This window comes from Plectrocnemia conspersa, unplaced genomic scaffold (assembly GCF_051122295.1).
Source record: "Plectrocnemia conspersa isolate PC_06_02 unplaced genomic scaffold, ASM5112229v1 ptg000007l, whole genome shotgun sequence".
NCBI classification, from domain to species: Eukaryota; Metazoa; Arthropoda; class Insecta; order Trichoptera; family Polycentropodidae; genus Plectrocnemia; species Plectrocnemia conspersa.
Window position 1 is genome coordinate 7,660,786 of NW_028277171.1, and position 21,282 is coordinate 7,682,067.

At 35.5% G+C, this 21,282-nt stretch overlaps 1 protein-coding gene across 1 annotated transcript; it reads right to left on the reverse strand.

Annotated features, from left to right (window-relative positions):
• Positions 1 to 1,883: 1,883 nt before the first annotated feature.
• Prp8 (pre-mRNA processing factor 8) lies at positions 1,884 to 18,620 on the reverse strand. The gene is made up of 26 exons (XM_088188994.1): positions 18,527 to 18,620; positions 14,999 to 15,212; positions 14,044 to 14,932; positions 11,942 to 12,195; positions 11,717 to 11,879; positions 11,441 to 11,658; positions 11,150 to 11,376; positions 10,255 to 11,079; positions 9,745 to 9,937; positions 8,742 to 8,929; positions 8,426 to 8,664; positions 8,207 to 8,353; positions 7,815 to 7,965; positions 7,345 to 7,758; positions 7,078 to 7,268; positions 5,807 to 5,942; positions 5,534 to 5,703; positions 5,311 to 5,458; positions 4,947 to 5,236; positions 4,328 to 4,886; positions 4,140 to 4,253; positions 3,895 to 4,068; positions 3,618 to 3,811; positions 3,331 to 3,546; positions 2,746 to 2,911; positions 1,884 to 2,677 (listed from the first exon to the last, which is right to left on the reverse strand). Exons 2-26 carry the CDS (start codon positions 15,204 to 15,206, stop codon positions 2,039 to 2,041), a joined length of 7,113 nt encoding a protein of 2,370 aa, XP_088045120.1. The 5' UTR covers positions 15,207 to 15,212; positions 18,527 to 18,620; the 3' UTR covers positions 1,884 to 2,038.
• Positions 18,621 to 21,282: the final 2,662 nt, after the last annotated feature.

Here is a 21,282-nt window from a genome sequence, read left to right on the forward strand (position 1 = left end):
CGAACGTGATGTGCTTGATCTACTTGAAGCTGATAGGGAACCCCTTTCATATAAGGAACTCATTCAGTTGCAAACAGAACCGGCATTTGATGAAGAGACAGAGCCTGTTGTATTTAAACAGCTAACATCAAAAAAATTGTCAAAAGCTTTTTCCTATTTCGAACAAGGAATAAACATCTTCCTTGAAAACGATCCTGACGTCGAACGTAGCGCTAAAGTTTCTCGAGGAATTAACTCAGCCATTAGCTGTTATAAATCACTGAAGAACGAAATAGACAAGAAGGCAAGACAAACGTTAGACAATTTTTTTAAGCCAGGCCCATCCTTACCAGCGAAAAATGAGAACGACAGTGATCTGCAGGTTACCATTTCTTCATCGTCTTCAGATTAAAGCCATTTAAAAAAAAATGATGTATGTATTCATACACATATTTTATGTAACATGAAGTTGTTTAATTTTTGTTTATGGATTATTGTTGGTTTTTGGAGCCTGTTATTATTTTATGTACAAATGTATGTACTTGTTATGTATGTATTTTTGATTTAAATGAAATAAAAAGATAAAATGCATTTTAAATGATAAACCATGTTACATATTTAACAAATTTGGAACCGATCCCATTGAATTTGTATTAGAATAATTGATTCATTATACGGCTTTTCGCTTAGCGGCCAAGTTTCGTGGAACGTATCTAGGCCGTAAAGCGAGGTATGGGTGTATAGATGTCAGTATTGAGCAATGGAATCAAATTGGCGTGCTTTGAGTCCTTAAATAGATGGTGTAATCGAGTTTTATAATCGAGTGCAGACGCCGTCGCAATGGGAACATTCGTTATCGAGCATTTCCACTGCAACGGCGCTGACACAATTTTATTGCTTTTGACGTGAATTTTTGACTTCTGAGAAGTGACAATTGTTTTGGCGCCCTCCTATTGACTAAAATTCGGTTTGGAAATACTTTCACCAATACTCTCATATCAGAAGTCCGTAGTAATATCGATCATATTTTTAAAACATTGTAATATCGAAGTGCAAATGAACTATGAAGTAATATGCAAAATGCGACGCCTGTCTGTGCTTCTTCCGCTTAGTTTCCCCTGAGTTGGCTTAGTTTATATTTTGGACTTAACCTAATAAGTCTTAAAACTTTCATTCGGCAAGTTGGGTTTGAACAGCAAATGGATGTTTTGCAACTGTCAAATTGAGTTTCATAGACATTTTAGAGCAGCATATTAGCGCTTATTAGTTAAATTATATTTTCGATAGTTGGAATATATATCTACTGGTGAAAATGTATTTGAACTTCACTGTAAAATTTATACATCGCATGTAAATAAATAATAATTAGTATGTAAATGTATATATTACTAAGAATGGAAAAGTTGAAATCATATACTGGCAGCGCCAGCAGAACAAATATTTTTGTTTTGCTGGCACTGTGTAAACGGTAAAAAAATATTCGGAAGTATTTATCAACGATACTTTTCAGATAAGGGCATGTAGACCGCATGCCTTTATCTCTCACTCACTCTCGTCACTTAACATGTAAGCGAGTGAAAGGGAAAGTATCTCACCTGCACGTGCCTGATATATACCTATGTTTTTCCAAGGTAATTCTTAACATATTTTTTTCCATGAGTCTTGATCCTTGGAAATTAAAAACACCAGAGACTTCAAAATCCCTAATGACTTATTAAGCATTCCAATAAAATCAGAAGTATTTTTGTCTATTAGAAGTTTACTGTCATACTGTAGTTGCAAAGCTTGAATCTATTAATTAATATATTAAATAAGTTTATATTTATCTACTCTTCCTGAAGAACCGCCTTCTAATATATATAAAAAAAAAATTTTTAATATAACGTTAAAAACATACAAGTATATTTGAAAAATAATATAATTTATTTACATAAAAATATCTTACACACCACTTGTTCTAAAAGTGATTCTCATTCATCCTTCAATACAAGAAATGCGTCACATTACTCTAAGAAAATCACATATTTGTATAAAGTAAAAAAGTAATAATAAATCAAATTTAAGCAAACATATCTTCTCTGTCGGCCGGTTGAGTTCCTCCTTCTTCCATCGACGCAAAGTTCATGAAATGCGCAGGCCTGTGTACTTCATGATAAAACTCTCTCGGATTACCGAGCTGCACCGAATACTTCATGCTCGGATCGTGTCGCACTCCCATAAAGTTATAATTCCAACTGCCCTGCGAAGGCACCATAAAGTATCCTAAGAACCGGTCCGACAGCAACATTTGAACTTTCTCATAATGACTCGGCAAGTATCCTTTAGGATTGTTTCCTTTGTCTGTGTTCCGGCTGCCCCATTCGAATCCTGAAGGTGTCAGCTTGTAAGCAGTTAAAGAGCAAGAACCAGGAGTGAACGAGCATGTGATTATGATAGTCTTTTCTCCGTCCCATGCTGGATTATCAGACATGACCTTGGCGTGTGTGGTTATGTCTTGCGGAGACAGCTGAGGCAGTTCGTTCGGTTGTGTATGCATCCATCCCAATGGCTCCAAATCGCCGAGATGTGGATGTACAGGCAAAGAACGAGGTAAGTGCACAGCTTGATGAGTACCCCATTGTGGTGGTAGTACAGCAGCTCTAACTTCCCACACTTGAGGGTTATCGGCGGGACTGCGTCCATAAAGGTAGCAAGCAATCTAAAATAATATAAAAATTTGTTATAAAGGAAAAATGAAAAAAATAAATATTATATATGTATATTTACCTGAGCTCTAAGATCTGATATCGTAACGAATTTTCTGAGAAGATTTTTCGGTAAAATGTATGTGTAGCCAGTTTCTTTGATATCGTCCGAGCTAACGTATATGTGATTTGTACGCAAGTGCAAATTTGTCGCAGAAATGGCTCTGACTCGCCATTCAGTTTTGGAACTAAAATAAAACAATAAATAGTTTAGTCTCATGCTTCATATTTCTGGAATTACTGTTTATAAACCTATACAAATGACTATGCCAGCACGTTAATTTTACTCAACTAATAAAATAATGGATGAAGAAGCATTCCAGTAAATTCATGACCAAAATACCCAGTAACCCTCAATGTTAATCTTATTATGCTGCTGAGAAATAAAGATCCACTAAGACCGTGCAATGAATCGCATCATTGAACATGTGATGAATACGAAAATATTCAATTTGCCTTATTTCCGCCATTACAATAAATAAGGACAGGAATAGATTTGAGAAAAATGCTTTTTTCAGGTAAATTTTATGTCGCAATGTCACAAGCATAAATCAGTCTTATCATTCCACTACATAATTTCGTAAAAATCCCAAAAAATAAAACCAACCTGAATGTCTGTGACTCATAATTACTAGTAGTACTAGTGATAATTTCGTCTCCGTGTTTATTTACAGTGCGAGTCGTCGTAGCCGTCAATTGACTCTGTTCCTTGCTCTGTTTCTCAATTTCGGCGATTTGTTGTCGTTGAGCAGACGGAGCAGATATCTCCATACCGAGAATGATATCACGGATTTCAGATTGTGTCAAAGATGCCACATTCACACTGAAAGAATACAAAGTAATTACAAAACAACCATAACAAACCTTGAATACAATAAATAAAATACAACTGACTTATTCTTTTTGCCGTAATCTGCCAAGATGAGATCCTTCAACTGCACTTCAACCTTGATCCACTCTTCATCGGTCAATGTCGGCCAAATATGATGCTGCTCAGTAATGGTAGTCTTATCTGGCTTTAACAGTACTTTAGTTCTTTCTGTGTTGACGTGAAGCGCTCGAAGAATGAGGATCAGACGTGAGAAGGCCTTTAAACATAAATTTGATAATAACATGATTTTTCATCATGTAACATACTAGCATTTAATAACTAAATAAAAAAAATGCTTACAGTGTAAGATGAAATAGTTTTTAACCAATCGTCATACAGATTGAAGAGAACCATCTGAGGTTCAGTGGCTTTCAATATTAAATCACCGAACTTCTCAACCTTCAAGCATGCTTGGAACGGCAGTTGAAGTTCTGAACCTTTGATTACAATATTCGGGAAGTCCAACAAGTGCACCTAAAATAATCAATACAAATAAATAAGATCCTCATATTTTCATTTAAAAAAATCTAACATATCATACATACCTCAAGTGGATCTAACATTCCCTTTCTCGTTACAATAATCTGTTTAGGTTGTTCTTCAACTGGCAATGATCTAATCAAAGCCGCTACTTCTTCAGCTGTTTTCCATTTAGCCAACTAAAATTTGAATGATCAGTTTAATGATAAACATAAAATAGTATATTTGTTACAAACATTTAATAAAAACAAACCTGTCCGAGACGTTTTTGACCAGCCCATACCGAAGTGTGAATAATCTTCAAGAACAACTGACCAGTACGAGGATTGAAAATAAAGATGGCACCGTTTATAGGCTTTGTGGTCAAGTTACCCTCGAAAGTCTTATGAATGGTCACTCGATATACATTTGTATCGTCAACAAACCAAATGATTTGATTGGAGAATAGCTCTCCGTAATTCTGACTAGACAAATAAGGCTCGGTCGGTTCACTGCTGTATAATTGCAGAGCTTTACGGATACGCTCCCTCAATACATATAACGCTGGATTAGCCTTTAAGATCTTTGCCATCGCCTGCTGGATGAGCGGTTTACATCCAGGGAACCAATTTCCGTATGCACTATGCAAGTTATAAGCCAAATCAATGGCAATCAATAAACCAGTCGGAGATGGATATATAGACATGTTATCTGTAGTGTAATCCAAGAACTTGGCACGAGCGTATCTCTCAATATCGTGAGAGTCGTAATCGCCCCATCTGAGTTGAATGTCCATCCAGTATTTCTGAGTTGTCGTATTGTCCATCGTGTCTCTACAATCAATCAATACGTTAACAATCAGATCACTATTAAAATTACTCAATAAAAATTACTTGGTATCAGCTAAAAGCGACGGTCTTGAAACGTTCCATTTGTAAGCCGAGAAGAGCAATATATCCGCACAAGATGAATTCATCTTGTATGATTTACGAGGATGTATAGTTTCTTTTTGCACAGTTTCGATCTCCAAAGCGTCGAGTTCTTGATCAAACACCTGACATAAATCCATGACGATGGACTCGTGAACTTTTTGCCACAAGTGAGCTCTGAATATTTGAATGAGCGAGATCTTCAACGTCGGAATCTTTCCGTGCATGAATATTCCAGTTAGATCCAATTGTACCTAAATTTCAAATTAAATATCACAAACTGAAGCTAAAAGTTATACATATTATAGCCATTGATCTAATTTTTTACCTGGAAACCAACGTATACGTTGGCTCTGTTGATTGTCGGCGACCACCAAAGTGTGAACCTTCTGTTTGGGATTTGATTCAAACCGGAACGTTGAGCATTGGTGAGCTTTTTGTATTTCATAGACTCTTCGAATCCTGAAGCCTTCTCCCTATAAACAATTCTCGCAATAAGTATTTAAATAATAAAAAACACTAATTACTCAAACAATAATATACAAACATACCAGAAAAGACCTTCCCATGTTGGGAAATAAGTTCCTTTGAATAGTGTATGTTCCAAAATACCTTCCACACCTCCAAGTGCTTGAATCATATCCGTACGATAATTGTTCAAGTTCCAAAGCTTACCGTCGTGTCTCTGATGAGTCCACCAGAAAGGATTTTGTTTCAATACCTATAAAAAACGACTAATTAATACTAAAATGTAGATATTGTATTGCTTTTAATTGAAAATGGTATAATTTACTACATATATTATAAATATTAAATGATATTACTTGGTATTGTTTGAATTCGGTACGAATTCTCCATCCTTTATCGTAAGCAAGTGTATGACGATCTTTCTGGAAAAGTGTGTTGATCCTGGGAATACCTCTATCCCACGAATCTTCTAAATCTTCTAAAGTCAAACGTCTATAAAGAAAAAAAATGCAATAAATATTATAGAGTATCATAATTAAGAAGTAATGAAATGATTCACCATTTAAATGTTAGGTAACAAGAAAAAAACAGCTATTAAATCATTTGGACATCATACTATGTTTTTGTTGGCAATGAAAAAATATCAGACTCAATATGTGGTTAGCAAACTAAATCAGTGCGATTTAACAGGGAATTATTTTATAAGATATGTGCATTTAAATAAATACTTGTTCCATAAAATGAATCGTTTGTGCGTTTATGCAAGGTAAATCTTCAGATTTTTTCAGAAAAGGATTCATGGGGTGTTCACTGTTCCGACGAATACTCACTCGCACCTAATCCATCCAACAGTAATGCACAAACAATTCGTTTTTTGAAACAATTATTTTGTATATATTTCACGGAAGTGCGATTTTATTAAAAAAAAAGTGGCAATGATCGATCTACTTTTTGGAGTTTGGTTAATTCATTTAGGTTAGGTTTTGGTTTGAACAAAAAATGGACGTTTCGCAACTGTCAACAAATGTAAAGGCAGACCGCAACAGACGTAAGTTAATCATTATTATATTATTTTTCAATAACTGACAGCAGCAAAGAAGTTTCATACACTTGTTGCTGTAGAAATAGATTATTAGCAGAATAAAATAAATTTTACAGCTTGTCACTAGTCAGTTCTACTGATTATTTACCGGCAGAAAACATTTTAGAGCTGACCAGAACCTCAATATTATGCTGATCGTTTAAATGATTGTTCATTTTTTTATTGTTTTTAAATACAATATTGTGGGATGTTCCTAAAATGGCTATCTAAAAAAACTAGAACAGAGGTCTGGCCAAACAAAACACGAGAAATCAATACGTATGAACACCCAAGAATTTTGCTTTATATAACCATGTAACTTCTGAAAGCCATCAATTACCCCAACGTAAGAACATGCCTAAAAACAATTCATTGCTATTGTATGTATCCTTTGTCATTATCAGATGGTCGCCCAAAAATGGTTACCTGGAAGTGGCCTGGAGACGAGGCTAAACAATAACGCTATTAATCTTAAATTGGCCATTCTATATAAGACAACGTTATGTCAGACTACTATAAAATTCTGTGACACAAATATTGAATTACCTATTTTGTGTGTTAGCCTCTTGTCTTTTCAAAGCATATTCGGCCCACACTCTTTGCGAATCTGTAAACTCTGCTTCCCACGGTTGTATATAACGATACAAATTCGGAATGAGTTGATCTTCATCGTGAGACATACCGGAACGGAAATGAGTGATTCCGACATCGGTTTGTTTCGACCATCTCAAATCGGACTGTAATTAAATTATACAAATAAGCAAAACTTAATGAATATTTAACTAGATATAGTAAGATTGAAATGAAACATACTTGAGGAATGAGCACGTGGCCCATGGACAACATTCCCAAACCGCCCAACTCCTTTGGTGTGTAAAAGACGACGGGTGGGAAACGAGAAGGCATTTTAGAGTTGAGACCGATCTTGATACGGGTCTGTATCTTGTTCTCGCATTTGACTAGTAAATCTAACAACTCTTGCGTGTTGACCACAGCCTCTCGGAAGTAAGTCATGAGACCGATGAGCGCCGTGTTCCACTTGTTGACGATCTTAGTGAACGTAGTCGAGCCGGAAGCCATCAAAATCTGACGTACTCTGTTATGGAACCTGTTCAGACTTTCGTCGTCCACACGCAAGAAACACTGAGCCGTACGTTCTTTGGTCACTTCATTCTGCAAGTTCCATACTCCATCACGATGCGTGAACTCTTCGTGGGTAGTCCGGCACTATTTTTAAAATCATTAGTATTGAATATATTATAACAATATTAAAACAAACTCACCTTTGGAAGTATTCTGCATTCAAATCCACCCATATTGAACAAAAGATTAGGATTATCTTTGGAATAGACAGACACAAAACTGCTCTCCCATTGTACGGTAGTCGTAGACCTTGGAAGTCTGTTCTTGATATCCCAGAAGACGGCACGGCCACTATAACAAATTAAACCTATTAAACCGTTGATAGTAATGGAGATTCTAATATTAAGATTGTATATAATATAATCAGGAAGCGGTTCGATCGAAGCGTAAAAGCCAACAGAAGTGTCCCTTAGACTACAACTGAAGGTCAAGTACACCTCCCAGCACACATGAGTTCACTGGTTTCAGGACCCCTACGCATTTCATCATGAACAAAAATAATAACAAAATTATAATTAAAAACTATACTAACAGATTAACGTCATGTTTCATGAGGCGCATTCTAGCATCACGAGGCCAACACTTCTTGTTGTTGTATCCGACGATGTTTTCATTATTTGGATCTGGATGCTCTGTCAAGTATCTTTGGATTAAATCTCTGGCTTCTTCGGCAGTGAACCTAATGAATAAGCAATATTAACATTACGTTATAAGCTTTATTATATATGGAAGTTATGATTATGAAACACACCTGAAGAATATGTGTACTTTATCAACGTATCTGCAGAACAATCGTATGGGATGGACAGTTTCAGTTGGAGCATCTTGGAATGTTAGAAAATCGTTCGGTAATTGAGGAGGACCAGCCATTTCGCTCGCTCTTTGGAGACCCAACACTAAGAGATCTAATACGAGACCATAGTATTGTACGATGAAGGACGCAAATTGAAGACCACGTATTATTCCGTAACTGTTGGTGTGGTTCATATCCTACAATAAAAAATAATATTTTTCGATTAAATATCAAAAAATTTACTCTACATTTCTGCTGAGTCCTAAATAATTACCTTATAATTTATGACAACATTGTTCTTCGCCGTCATGTAATCGGCAATGTTGTGATCAACTATCAAACGAAGCAACCTATTCAGCAGTGTCAAATCGATCTTTTCGTACAACTTTTCAAAACGGGACTCAAGCAACACATTGCATTCACCTTCGCCCACTTCCCACACTTCTTGTAAATTATTTATACCTGGAATAATTCAATACATCATCATCATTAAATTAATCGATTCACATCTGACAATATATAGTTTTATGAAACATAGTTTAATAATTCTACTCTAAAGATGTCCCAAACTCAGGATACAAAAGAAATCAAGACAGATGTTTCAAACAATATAATTTTCTGAGTCAAGATAATTTTATTCAGGCTTAAAGTCGAATACAGTAAGCCCCCCAATAGCGAAGTTTCCTATAGCGTATGCGGCAGTCCCCCTATAGCGTACTTTTTGTGGCTGTTTGTCCCTTGACTTCACTAGACGTATTCTGTGACAGGCGAAATGCCGCCGCGCTATAACATTTCAGGGATATTCATCACAATACAGTAAGAAAACAAATATTTTTGTATAGCTATAGAAAAAATTATGATCAAGCAAATCAATGTACACATTTTATTAATACATTATGTGTACACTTTTCAGGGGGTTTAAACCATTCTAATTTTTTTATAATAAAATTATTTAATTATATAACACTATTACAATTCTAAAAAAGTATTAATGAATCATAAAATATATTTAGATATATGATATGACACTAAATCCAACATTCAAATTTTAGTGCATTTAAAATAATACATAATCTTTAAAACAAAGTCCCAATCTCCATGCTATAGGGGGTCGACTGTACTTTATTACACATAAAATTTGGCGAACTGCGTAAATCGCCAGCGTGAGGTTTGTAACAAGGGGATAGTATAAAGCACATCTCCTTTGCCACAACGCACACACTAGAAACCCACTAGATCCTTCGTTCTTATCATATTGTTATTATAATAAAACAAACCTTGACACCATTTGTATACGAGCAGTGGTGGAGGCTCAGTATCGGCAGGCTTGACCCACGGTGGGAACAATCTGCGTTTATCGGCCTCGTACCATAAGTATTGATCCAAATAAGCATCAGTAATCTTTTCTAATGGCTCAACATCGTACACAGGTACAAGATGAGAATACAAATCCATGAATTCTATTCCAGTCTGAAAAACAACAATCAATTAACAAAACTGATCAAATAGACCAGGGTTTCCCAAACTTTTTGAGCGACGGAACACTTCGCAAATCCGAAAATTTTGGCAGAACACTTAGCTTATTTTGCTGTACCCAACTTCTAGGTACTAAAATCTTCACCTTCATTATGAAGTAGAATATGTTCATTCTTTTAATTTACTCCAAATTTTTGTGAAATATCTATTTAGGCTCCATGGAACACATATTTTGGATTCGCAGAACACCAGTGTTCCGCGGAACATAGTTTAGGAAACCATGAAATAGACTATTGAATTTGTTAAAATACCTCTTTAAAAGCTCTCTGTGTCAATAAATGTCTTTTGATCCTAGACAAAGCTTCGTGTGGATTATCATAAGCTTGTTCTATGAGTCCTAATTCTTCACGTTGGCTCTGATTAAGTCTAGATTTGACGCTGTATGCCTCTTTCAATCTTTCCAAAGCGAGAATCAACAGTTTTGTGTCGTGTTTATAAGATAGAGGAGGGAACGGAATCGGAGCAAACCGACGTGACTCCAACCAATGTACTGTCGTCGTGTATATGGCAACGGCTTCTTCGGGCGATATATAAGGACCATCTTTAAGATAGTTATGCTGCCTCTCCTGCTCGGCTTTCAAATACAATCTAGTGAGGCGACCAAGATTCTTCTTACAGACAGTCTTATCGACAGTGGCACCTCTTCGGATTCTTTCTCGATTGTAATGAGCCGTATTCGTCCACCAATCAGCCTTCATCTTAACGTATCTCAATATCATGTTCTCTATCGGAGTAGGTAAACCTGGCACTTTCCAAGGAATGTTAGCTTTCCAGCACCGCCAAGCTTCAGACAAATGTTGCAATATAGTCCTTGCCTTATTCTGCTTGATACCTTCGGGCATCATATCGACTATGTCGTGCATAACAGAAGCTCTCAATTCCAGATCAAAGTGAGACTCGACTCTCTGTTTAGTGACAGTCTTAGCGACGCCTTTAGAATGCCTTCCTTCAAACTGCCTCGAGAGCAAATTGCCTAACCAACGCTCCAGCAATGGAGTGATGCCTCTCATGAAGAAAAGCCAAACTCTCCAACCGGGAGCCCAAAAACCACAACCAGGTCCTTTCGAAACCGGTCCCTAAAACATAATCAGATTATATGATACAATTTTATTATAAACTTTAACCATATTAATAATATATACTAACCGTATTGAATCTATAATAGATAAGATGTTTCAAATCTTTACACATTCGAATCTGTCTCATCAACTTATACTTATAACGATACATTCCTGTCAATTGTCCGACGTGTGCAAATATGTATTGTAAACCGTCAGACAGTTGGAATGAATCGACGTTGTTCAGTCGATATTGAACATGAGAGTCTATTATGAGTTTAGTCAATCGGAGAATCTCACGGCAAAGATGGAAAGCTAAAATTAGACGATAAATTAGTTTAAATAATCCAAATTGATGTTAATTGTAAACATATATTACCATTTCCGAAACGCGATTTCTTTCTCTCTTTAGTGGTCAATGTCTTGACAGGTTTCAAGTTGAAATTATAATCTAAATGCAAATAATTCAAGTTTTTACGATGGATCAATAGATTTAACATGTTATATCCTTGACGGCACACTTGCAAACCAGCTTCGACCCAATCAAGAGTCGTAGTTTGGAAGAACTTGGTCGATTTGAAAGAGCGGAACAAATATCTAAAAAAAAAAATTAATTAATCATAAAAGACTTATGACTATCGAAAGTCTAAATTACCGCTTCTTTTGAGGTTTAGGCGGTCTGTGCTTCAATGCGTTAAGTACGAAATATTTCAGTAGCTTCTGATACGAAACTCTGACTTTCACGGGTTGACCCGGAGGACAATGCTCTTTGTACCAAGTTTTCACTAACGGAACATCAATCGCTCGTCTGCACCTTCCTAAAAGCATACAATATATTAAAAATCAATTCATATGATAGTTTAAAATTTTCGATGAATACCTGATCTCATGTTGAATGGCCTCGGTGCCCATAAAAGTGAGATTCCATTCGCCGTGTTGTCTGTATATAAAGCAGTTTCTTGAAGGAAAGGTGCAACATGTTCTGGAAGAACAAAATCGGCGTCTTCGTCCATGATCGGCTCTAACGATTTAACGGCATGCCGGTGTGATATCGGATTGATTAGGGGATCAAAATAGAACGCCGGTAAGTCAGGATCTTCTGTTTTGATGAAGACTACGTTGGGTGTGTGATACCTAGAATATAATCTTGCGATTAATATATTTTTAAATGACTAGTAAATAGAATATATGCAACTTTAAGCGTCCACCCTTATGTCTTAATCGGATGAATAATATCAATGCACAGTGTCATACACATTATTATATCCACATGTGTATCATCTTGCATATGGACTGTATACAAGATTGGCATAATGTGGAAGAGTTGAGTCATAATTTGAATACAATTTAAAGCATCATGATTTGGAAAGGACTCTTACATAATTTACTTATTGAATTAGCAAGTATCACTAAATACAATTTCTCATTTAAATGTTTAATCAGGGCTATGGAGTCAGTCATAAAAAATCGACCGATTCAAGACTCCGTTTTACAATTTTCATTAACATGTGGAGTCCTTGAAGAACATTTATTTTCCAAATTAATTAAATCTGATTTAAGAACTTCCATAAACGCTGATTTATTAGAAGCAATTATTTTTTTAATATCTAATTCAGTTTAAATTACAGATGGAAAATAATAAATTTAGATTTAGTATTATTAAAGATTTAAGATTAGATTGAGTCAACCTGCAAAAATCCCTTGCGAGTATAATTATTAATCTTTAGAAGTCTAAAGGCATGTTGTCATGCTTAAAATGCCTAATATATTATCTGAAGCCATTTTAAATGATTTGATGATAAAATTTCCAGTATTTTATTTCATTAGTTATCCCTGAATTCAAGTTAATTTTAACCATATAAACTGATCATTTTAGTGGGCCTATTGTACTGCCGAGATAAAAAAATTGTCAATGGAACGTGATTGGTCGTACATTGAAATCATACAGAGAAAATACAATCATCTTGACTGACATATTTAAAGGCGAGAATGTGTTTATTTTCAAAACATTTGATGCAATCAGCTTCTTTTGTCAATTTGCCTCGACTTCACCGTGACTAAATAAATCATAAGGACTGTCATTCAACACGACCACAATACAATTTATCGCAAATCCGCGAGGACTAGTTATATTAGTCATATCTCCAGTTCTAGTACCGCCATCTTAGTTGTGGCATGCGTTTTATAAGTCTAGGTTCTGACATTCACCACCAACATTTTTTTGAAGTTGATGTGACAAATCAATTATCATATACTTAATATTTTGTGCCCTATTTTAGGTCTATAACGTTGTGAGGATTAATCTTTTGACCGTGGATGACACCTATAGATGTCATCGAGAAAATCGCAAGGATGTATTGGGCACCTAAAGATGTCATGAACGCTGAATATTTTATTTTAACCAAGAGTAATCCTTCAGTTGTACAATAGATCTTTGCGATACATTGTTCATGCTGAAGGATATCATATATAATGATCCAACTTTTAAAAAAAAATTGGCACTAACTCTTCTAGCTCGACTAGAATACTGAGCCAAAGGCAGCTGGTCGTTGTTGCATGATAATGCACCAACGCACAAAGCGAATTATTGAGCAATAAAGTAGTGCTCAGTCTGATTTGGCTCCCTGTGACTTCTGGCTATTCCCAAAAATTAAGTTGGTATTGAAGGGAAAACGTTTTGACACCATTGATGACGCCCAAAAGGGTACAACCAAAGCCTTCTGGAAACTTTCTATAAAAGATGTTTCGGAATTCTCTATGATTGTCTTCAGCGCTGTATTAACTTAGAAGGGGGTATATTTTAAATAAATAAACATATTGCAGAATAACAAACGTATCTTATTTTTTTGTTGATCAGTTCTCGCGGACTTAAGACAGATTTTATGTACTGACAGATGAAAATTCAGCAAAAATAAAAGATCATCATGAGAGTTAAAAGATACAAAACTTATCTTATTATAAAATAAGTATTAATCGACTTACCATGGCAATTGTACGAAATGCGGAAGATTATTGTAGAGAAACGGGAATGCGATTCTATATTCAGTTCTAATTGGCTGTCTAATAATAATTTTGTTGATATCGTTGAACTCGTTCCAGTCTTCATCTCCAACGCTATTGTCCTTCACGAGTGGTTCAAATTTTGGTCCGCCCGGAATAGCCATATTGAGAGCTTTCGCCGTGAAGAAACTCTTCGAGTCGAACAAATAGAAATAATTATCATCCACCAAATCTGTTAGCAACTGATTGGCGAGCCGGTACAATGTCGCCATCTGAGGTAGCGAAAGGTTCCACCTCCTGTAAGTGGAACCGTTGACAAATTTAGTGCCAATCAAAGGTTTGTGATCGTAAAACCATTGCGCTACACTGGCGTCTTCGTCAGAGTCCAATTCAATCTGAATGGCTTCCAACGGTTCTACGTCTAAAACGTTGTCGGCGTAATCTAGAGGCGGTTCTTCATCGTCAAATGGAGGAAACCTCATCCGTTTGAAATGTCTACGATCCCTCTTCTCACGCCTCATCATGATCCACATTGTTCCCCATTGTGCTATATAAACTGGCTCTATAACCCAAGGAATTTCATTAACAAACGTAATAGCGCCAGTTATGTGATATAAGACTTTAACATCTCTAATTTGCTCCCATGGCATTGGCATGTTCTCTAATAGTTTCATGACAGCATGAGGCATGTATTTGAGAGCTCCGAGATAGACTCGTTTGTCGTGTCTATATTTTCTACTAGTCATATCACCGTGATCTCGAATGATTTTACGTATATGCTCTGGCGGCATGTCTTCTTTTTGGGCGTCTACAAAACCAAACTTGCGTTTTTCGGCGAACCTTTTCGTCTGAAGCTGCTGCCATTTTTGGGCTTAAATGTACAAGAATAAGTAAGTATTGAATGATTATTTATAATAAATATTTATGTGATTATTACCTTTCTCTTGCAGTTTTTCTTCAGTCATGATGTCTGGTTTTGGAAGAGGAGGAGGTATGTGAAGAGCTTGTTGATGAGCTGCGTGTACAGCGGCAGCCTGCTGCTGAGCTGCTCGCTGGTGCTGTTGCTGGGCAGCCACGACCAGCTGTTGCTGGGCCATCATGGCTGCCCATGCGTTACCACCCAACATATAGGGCGGTAGAGACATGTTAGCCTATATAAACAAGAAAGATATATGTATCATTTTATGGCTACGTTACTTAGATGTACTTGAAGATATTTTACCATTGAACATGAGTAATAAAAATGTGATAATACAATAAAAACAAACAAATCACATTGCACTATGAAGTAGACAAGTTGTTATGAGTGATATTTGAATTGTTACTATTAGACTAGAAAAAATAAACTAAAACCCCAGTAATGATTAATATGCGTTAACCCCTTCAACGTTATGCTTCACTGTTGAGTGTGATCTGCAGTGACACAAACTTTTTGCCGCTAGCGGATATATACACACCAAAAAATTCTTTTTTGGTGTGATATATTTTAAGACACGGAGCTGCGCAAAGTGGTGATCTGCTGCAGTCTTCACACCAGTATTTAGATTATTAGACATATCTGTCGTTTCCATTGAGTTTTGCTAGAATTTTCAAAATGCGGATATATCCGTCATACCCACTTTGCAAGTACTTTTGTCATCACGGATATATACGACATATCCACTTAAGGGGTTAATGATTGGAGGAATATCTGCAAAGACAGAGGACACTTAACCCTTTGGATGCGTGTTTTTAAAAATTCTTAATTTTCACATATTCATCGGTTCTTCTATATACATAATTATAAGTAAATTCATTCAAAGACTATCATGCCATTGTCCATTAACAAGGTAACAAGTTCACAGATTAATTTACTTTTATGAGCATCATGACATCAACAGTGATCTTTGTTAGTATTTATTGTATATAATGACGAACAACTATATATCGTTGTTTAGCATCTAAACTGTTGAAGACATTGCCTTCAAAAAAACAAAATGTTTACAGTTGATATTTGTACATTTCTTCATAATAAAGACCAAACTACTATCTAAATGCATTTTTTTACTATTATTGTTAGAATTTGTAAAGTACTTGTATATTATATATTTTTTAACCTATGTTATGTCTGACTTTCGACGACGGCTTTATGGAGTGTGATAGTTTACATGATAATAATCATGCAAAATCTAATGGCAGTGAAAGCGACATTTTTATCCATTGTAATGGGCCTCCTTGTGTTTTGAGCGAAACCTCAAATGATGAGATGAACAGTACTTGTGAAAATACTAATAATGAAAACAATAAGACACCTGTAATTGGATTCGTTGAAATTCAAACTGGCCATGATATAATGACGAAACTCATCGATCTACTCAAAATTTTATGGAATTACCTGGACCAAAACACACTCCCCACCCCAATGCCAGGCTTATTGAATACTTTGATATATTTTTTACTGTTTCTTTTTGGTCGATAATAGTCACCGAAACAAATAGGTATATCACTCAATTTCTAAATTCAAATGCAAACCTAAGGACTAAATAAAGAGCAAAGGATTGGAAATCAGTTAATATGATCAAAATGAAGGCATTTGTGTCGGCCTTGGTGGAAATTGGAATAACCCAGACCAGTTATTGGATAAAAATTCAAGATATATCCCTTGGTTAAAAAGATGTTTTCAAAAGGTAGGTTCCAACTGATTCTTCAAGTTTTTCACCACATCAATAATAGAAACTTATTCCCACTGGGACACATCACTAGTAATACATGCCAACAGTTTTTCGGCTACATTACTGAGTATTTAAAAGCCCTTGGTAGGGACAAATTGTCATGCAATCCTCGAGCAATATCTTCTGAATAAAAATAAATGGGGTGTGAAATTTTGGATGTTGTGCGATGCCACAGTTCATAATTGTTTGGGTTTCTTTTGTTATAGAAGAGCAAAACGTAACACTGATTAAGCTAAAATAAAAAAAGCTGGACTCGGTTGTATGGTTATTGAAAATAAGAAATTACCAAAATAAGGATTTTCATATTTTCGTTGACAATATTTTTATCAGCATTCCTCTAGCAAAATATTTGCTAGAAAATGGAACATTCTAACTGGCACAAACAGAAAAATGAAAAAGAAATTACTAAAGAAACACAAAAAAATTATTCCTAAACATACAAGCTTTGAATATTTTAGTTATTTTCTGGCCACTACTAGAAAGCATTTGTAGACTTTGTTTTTTTACTACAATACAAATTTGTTTGACTTTGCTTTTAATATTAATATTACATTATTGGTATTTTTAACCATTTTGTGATAATACATAATCCACATTGAGAGATTTTTTACCTACTTTAAAATGGTAATTATTTTGTTTTGTGATTCTTACTGTGATCGTTAAAAAAAGGATGAAAGAGAAGAAACATTGTTAGAATAAGCTTTAAAAGATCATCTTTCACGCCCTTCTAGCGAAGATGGAGAAGATATCAATGATCAGAGTGATTCTGAAAAAGTTTTTAGGCCAGAAAACCGCGTATCATGCGTTCAGTCTTCAAAGATTTAAAAAAAAAAGATATCCCCAATACGTCAGTTTAACCGCTTATAGGGCAATTTGTATTAGGTTTTCGTAAAAAAACAATCATTTTTTCTTATTAAATTATAATACATAATCAAATTATAACGTAATTTTTTTTTATAAAAAATATTGAGAGCCACAGTATGAAGTTGAAATGACAAAATGCACAAATTTGTGTTAATTAATATTATTTTCCATAATAAATGAAATAAAAAAATTCTAAAACTGAAGTTGTATCACCTTTTGTGTTTCGTTTAATAAATTATATTATTATCATATTATATACTTCTAGTTCTAATTAGTATACCTTTAATTAACTATTATTATTTATATTATTGTATCAAGTCATGTAGTATGCTTATTACAAAAGAAGGAATAAATATTATAAATTATCAACAGATTGCAGGCTCCACCCCTCGACAACTTTAAAAAGTTCTTTATACGATGCACTAACAAAAAGCACTATGATACAAATATTCATGTAGATATTTGATAAATTTAAGAAATAACAAGGAGTACTTCACTTCGCTGGTATTCCAGACAATTAAGCCATCTCCGATCAAGTATTAGTGACACGCACTTCGAATAACGAAGCTAAGCATTTTCGATGCCTTAGTTGGTCAACTAGCCTATCCCCGAAATAGACAAGTCGATTAGACTTAAAATTTCAATATTCAGCATAAAAAATATTTTAGATAGCGCATAACCATTACACATATGAGAGCAAACATATTCGATATGAATCCTAAGTATTTAAAATTGAGATATTTACAAAGACGCGACGACGCCAAACAATACGTCGACAGCTTTGAGGTTATGTACAATTGCGTCGATGAAACGTACTTGAAAAAATATGGTATAGCGCCTGAGACATGTCTTCCAAATCGTAAATGTTAAGGTTATTATGGGTCACTTACGTATTTAGTGTGAAGTCTTCGCGATAGAGCGTGGGGCGGAGGCCGGCGGATCAAGCGCGCGTCCCGCCGGCTGCCATTTTGGCCGCGCGTGTATGACCGATTTAACGGATGTTAAGACTAAAATATTTATAGTTATATTGCCAAATAATAATTATTTACGTATATACTATATCATAAATTTATATATAAGTATGCTTTAAACGTAATTATTTTTAATTCATACAAATACTTTTATATTTAAACTCCTCTCAGATATTTTTATTTTTGTATTTGTAAATATTAGGGATACCCAAAAGAAAGGACGTTTTCTTTAATAAAAAGTATTTTTACAATTATAAATTTATTTTACAACATTATTTTACAAACTTATCTTCATCGACAGATACAACTTCTTCCGTCGATCAGGCAAGTTTTTAATCCCACATTTAATTTTTTACCATCTAAATTATCTTGTAAAGACTAAAATAAATGATAATTATTTGGTACTTTATCTAGAGAATATTAAGGATGGTTTTGGAGGTTTTCTGTATTGACTTCAATTTCTTTAGCTATGCGGTCGTCAACGATGATTTATGGTGTCCCACGTCCTCCACAGAAAAATTTACAGATTAAAATATTTTGAAGCATTTTTTAAATTGACGATCCAGTTAAACTTATTCATACACGACACAAATGTTTTTGGTCGCTGTGGTTGCAGATTTTTTTTTTGTGAAATTCATATAACATACAAGTGCGTTAAACGGTGCGGCGACTTTACCGCGCCGACATTAGCGCGCCGACGTTAGCGCGCGGGATATTATCGCGGAATTTATTATTTTTATATTCAATGAATAAACAAAATACAATAGTTATTAACTTAAAACATTTATTTTGCAAAATTTCAACACATACATGAAAAAGGAATCATGTAAACTATTTAATTTTTTTTAATATATACACATAACATGAAATCTCCTTATCTTATTATTATTGTGTCAACTCTACTTTCTCCAAATCACTTACGTATTATATAAATAATTGTTTACTTCAAAACTACCTGGCAAAAGATATTCTCGTGTATTTTCCATGAAAATCTAAATTGCTAACGATAAGCAGTTTAAATATCATTAAAAATTTTAATCGATAAAAAAATTATGGGTGGGTTTGTACACGTACCAGTTAATCTTAAACATGATGTTATTTTGCCAGAAAAATGACTTGTAATTAAATGGTCAGAAATTAAATCAAATTTTGGTCAGAATAAAAATCAATTTTCGGTCAGAATTTTATTAGCAAAATGGTCAGAATAGATATTAAATGGCCAGAATAAAAATTATAAACGGTTAGAATAAAAATAATAAACGGTCAAAATAAAAATAGTATACAGTCAGAATAAAAATAACACATGGTCATAATAAAGTAACTTGCTGCCATAGTCACATATTTTATGCAGGAAACTTGAAGTTAACCTGTTTTATTATCTCATTCCATTTGTGATACTCACATATGCGTCTTAGCTTTTTGAACAGTTAGTCATAGATCGGATGATGCTTGACAATTACAAGATATACCGAAATGAGAACAAATCAATACAATATCATTAAAAAACAGGTTAGGTTGTTTTGTTCTACAGTGAAAGTCGGCGCGAGCGGTAGCGAGATGCCTCCCTTTTCCTATTTTGGGGGTCAAGTCGTTGGTGCTGGAGCTCGTGTGTTCTAGGCGGCTGATTAGATGTCCTCGAGAGAAGTCCGGTGGATAGCGTGGTCGGCGAAGAAGGGCATGGTAGTGGCAGCGGTGGGTCGGCGGGGCGGCGAGGGCGTCAGCGGAGACAGTAGTCGAGTCGATGCAATGTAATCGGGCGAACTGTCTCTTGGAGTTTCTGTCCGTCTATTTATACGTTTTGAGGATCGTACGGGAATTGTAACAACTTAATGTTACCTGTCGCCACAGTACTCCCCTTGGAGTAATTTGGATGAAATTGCGATTTGTTTTTGTATGTGATTCTACGCGGTTGTGTTGTTGTGGCGATGGAGAAGTGTCTCCACGTGACTGCGGAGCTGTGTAGCACCCGGATGTCCGGTCGGCCGAGGAGCTAGTTCCTAATTCCTGGGCCGCTTCTACAGGAAGCTCTGCGCAGCTGAGTTGCGATGCAGCGAATCGTCGTTGAGTCGGTACTGCAGGTCGTCGTGAAGTTTATGGTCAAAACTTCGACGATTGTTTTTGTTTGGTGATTTTTGGCTGACGGGCGACTTATTAAAATTATGACCGTCATGAGCAGAAGGTTGCGTGTTCAAATCACGTCGGGATCACCAGTTTGGAGGTCGAGTCGTTGGTGCTGGCGGGGCTCGTGCGTTCTAGGCGACTGATTAGATGTCCTCGAGAGAAGTCCGGTGGATAGCGTGGTCGGCGAAGAAGAGCATGGTAGTGGCAGCGGCGGGTCGGCGGAGACGGCGGCGAGGGTGTCAGCGGAGACAGTAGTCGTTGGTGCTGGAGCCTAACTTCAATTGTGTTGGTCTGAAAGACTAGGAATATTGTCTCGCACAAAGTCTTCTATGTCGATTTTAACCATATAATAAAATATAACTTTGAAATGCCCTATTTTAATTTTGATGAATGTGAGTTTTTAATGAAACTCTATACAATTACATGCCAAAATCTTAACTCTATCACTCGGATTTCACTATAAATATTGCTATTTAGCTCAGGAAGAAATCGAGGGTTATTAAAAAACACCTCTCTTTAAAATATCCCCACAAAATTATTATATACTTATTTGG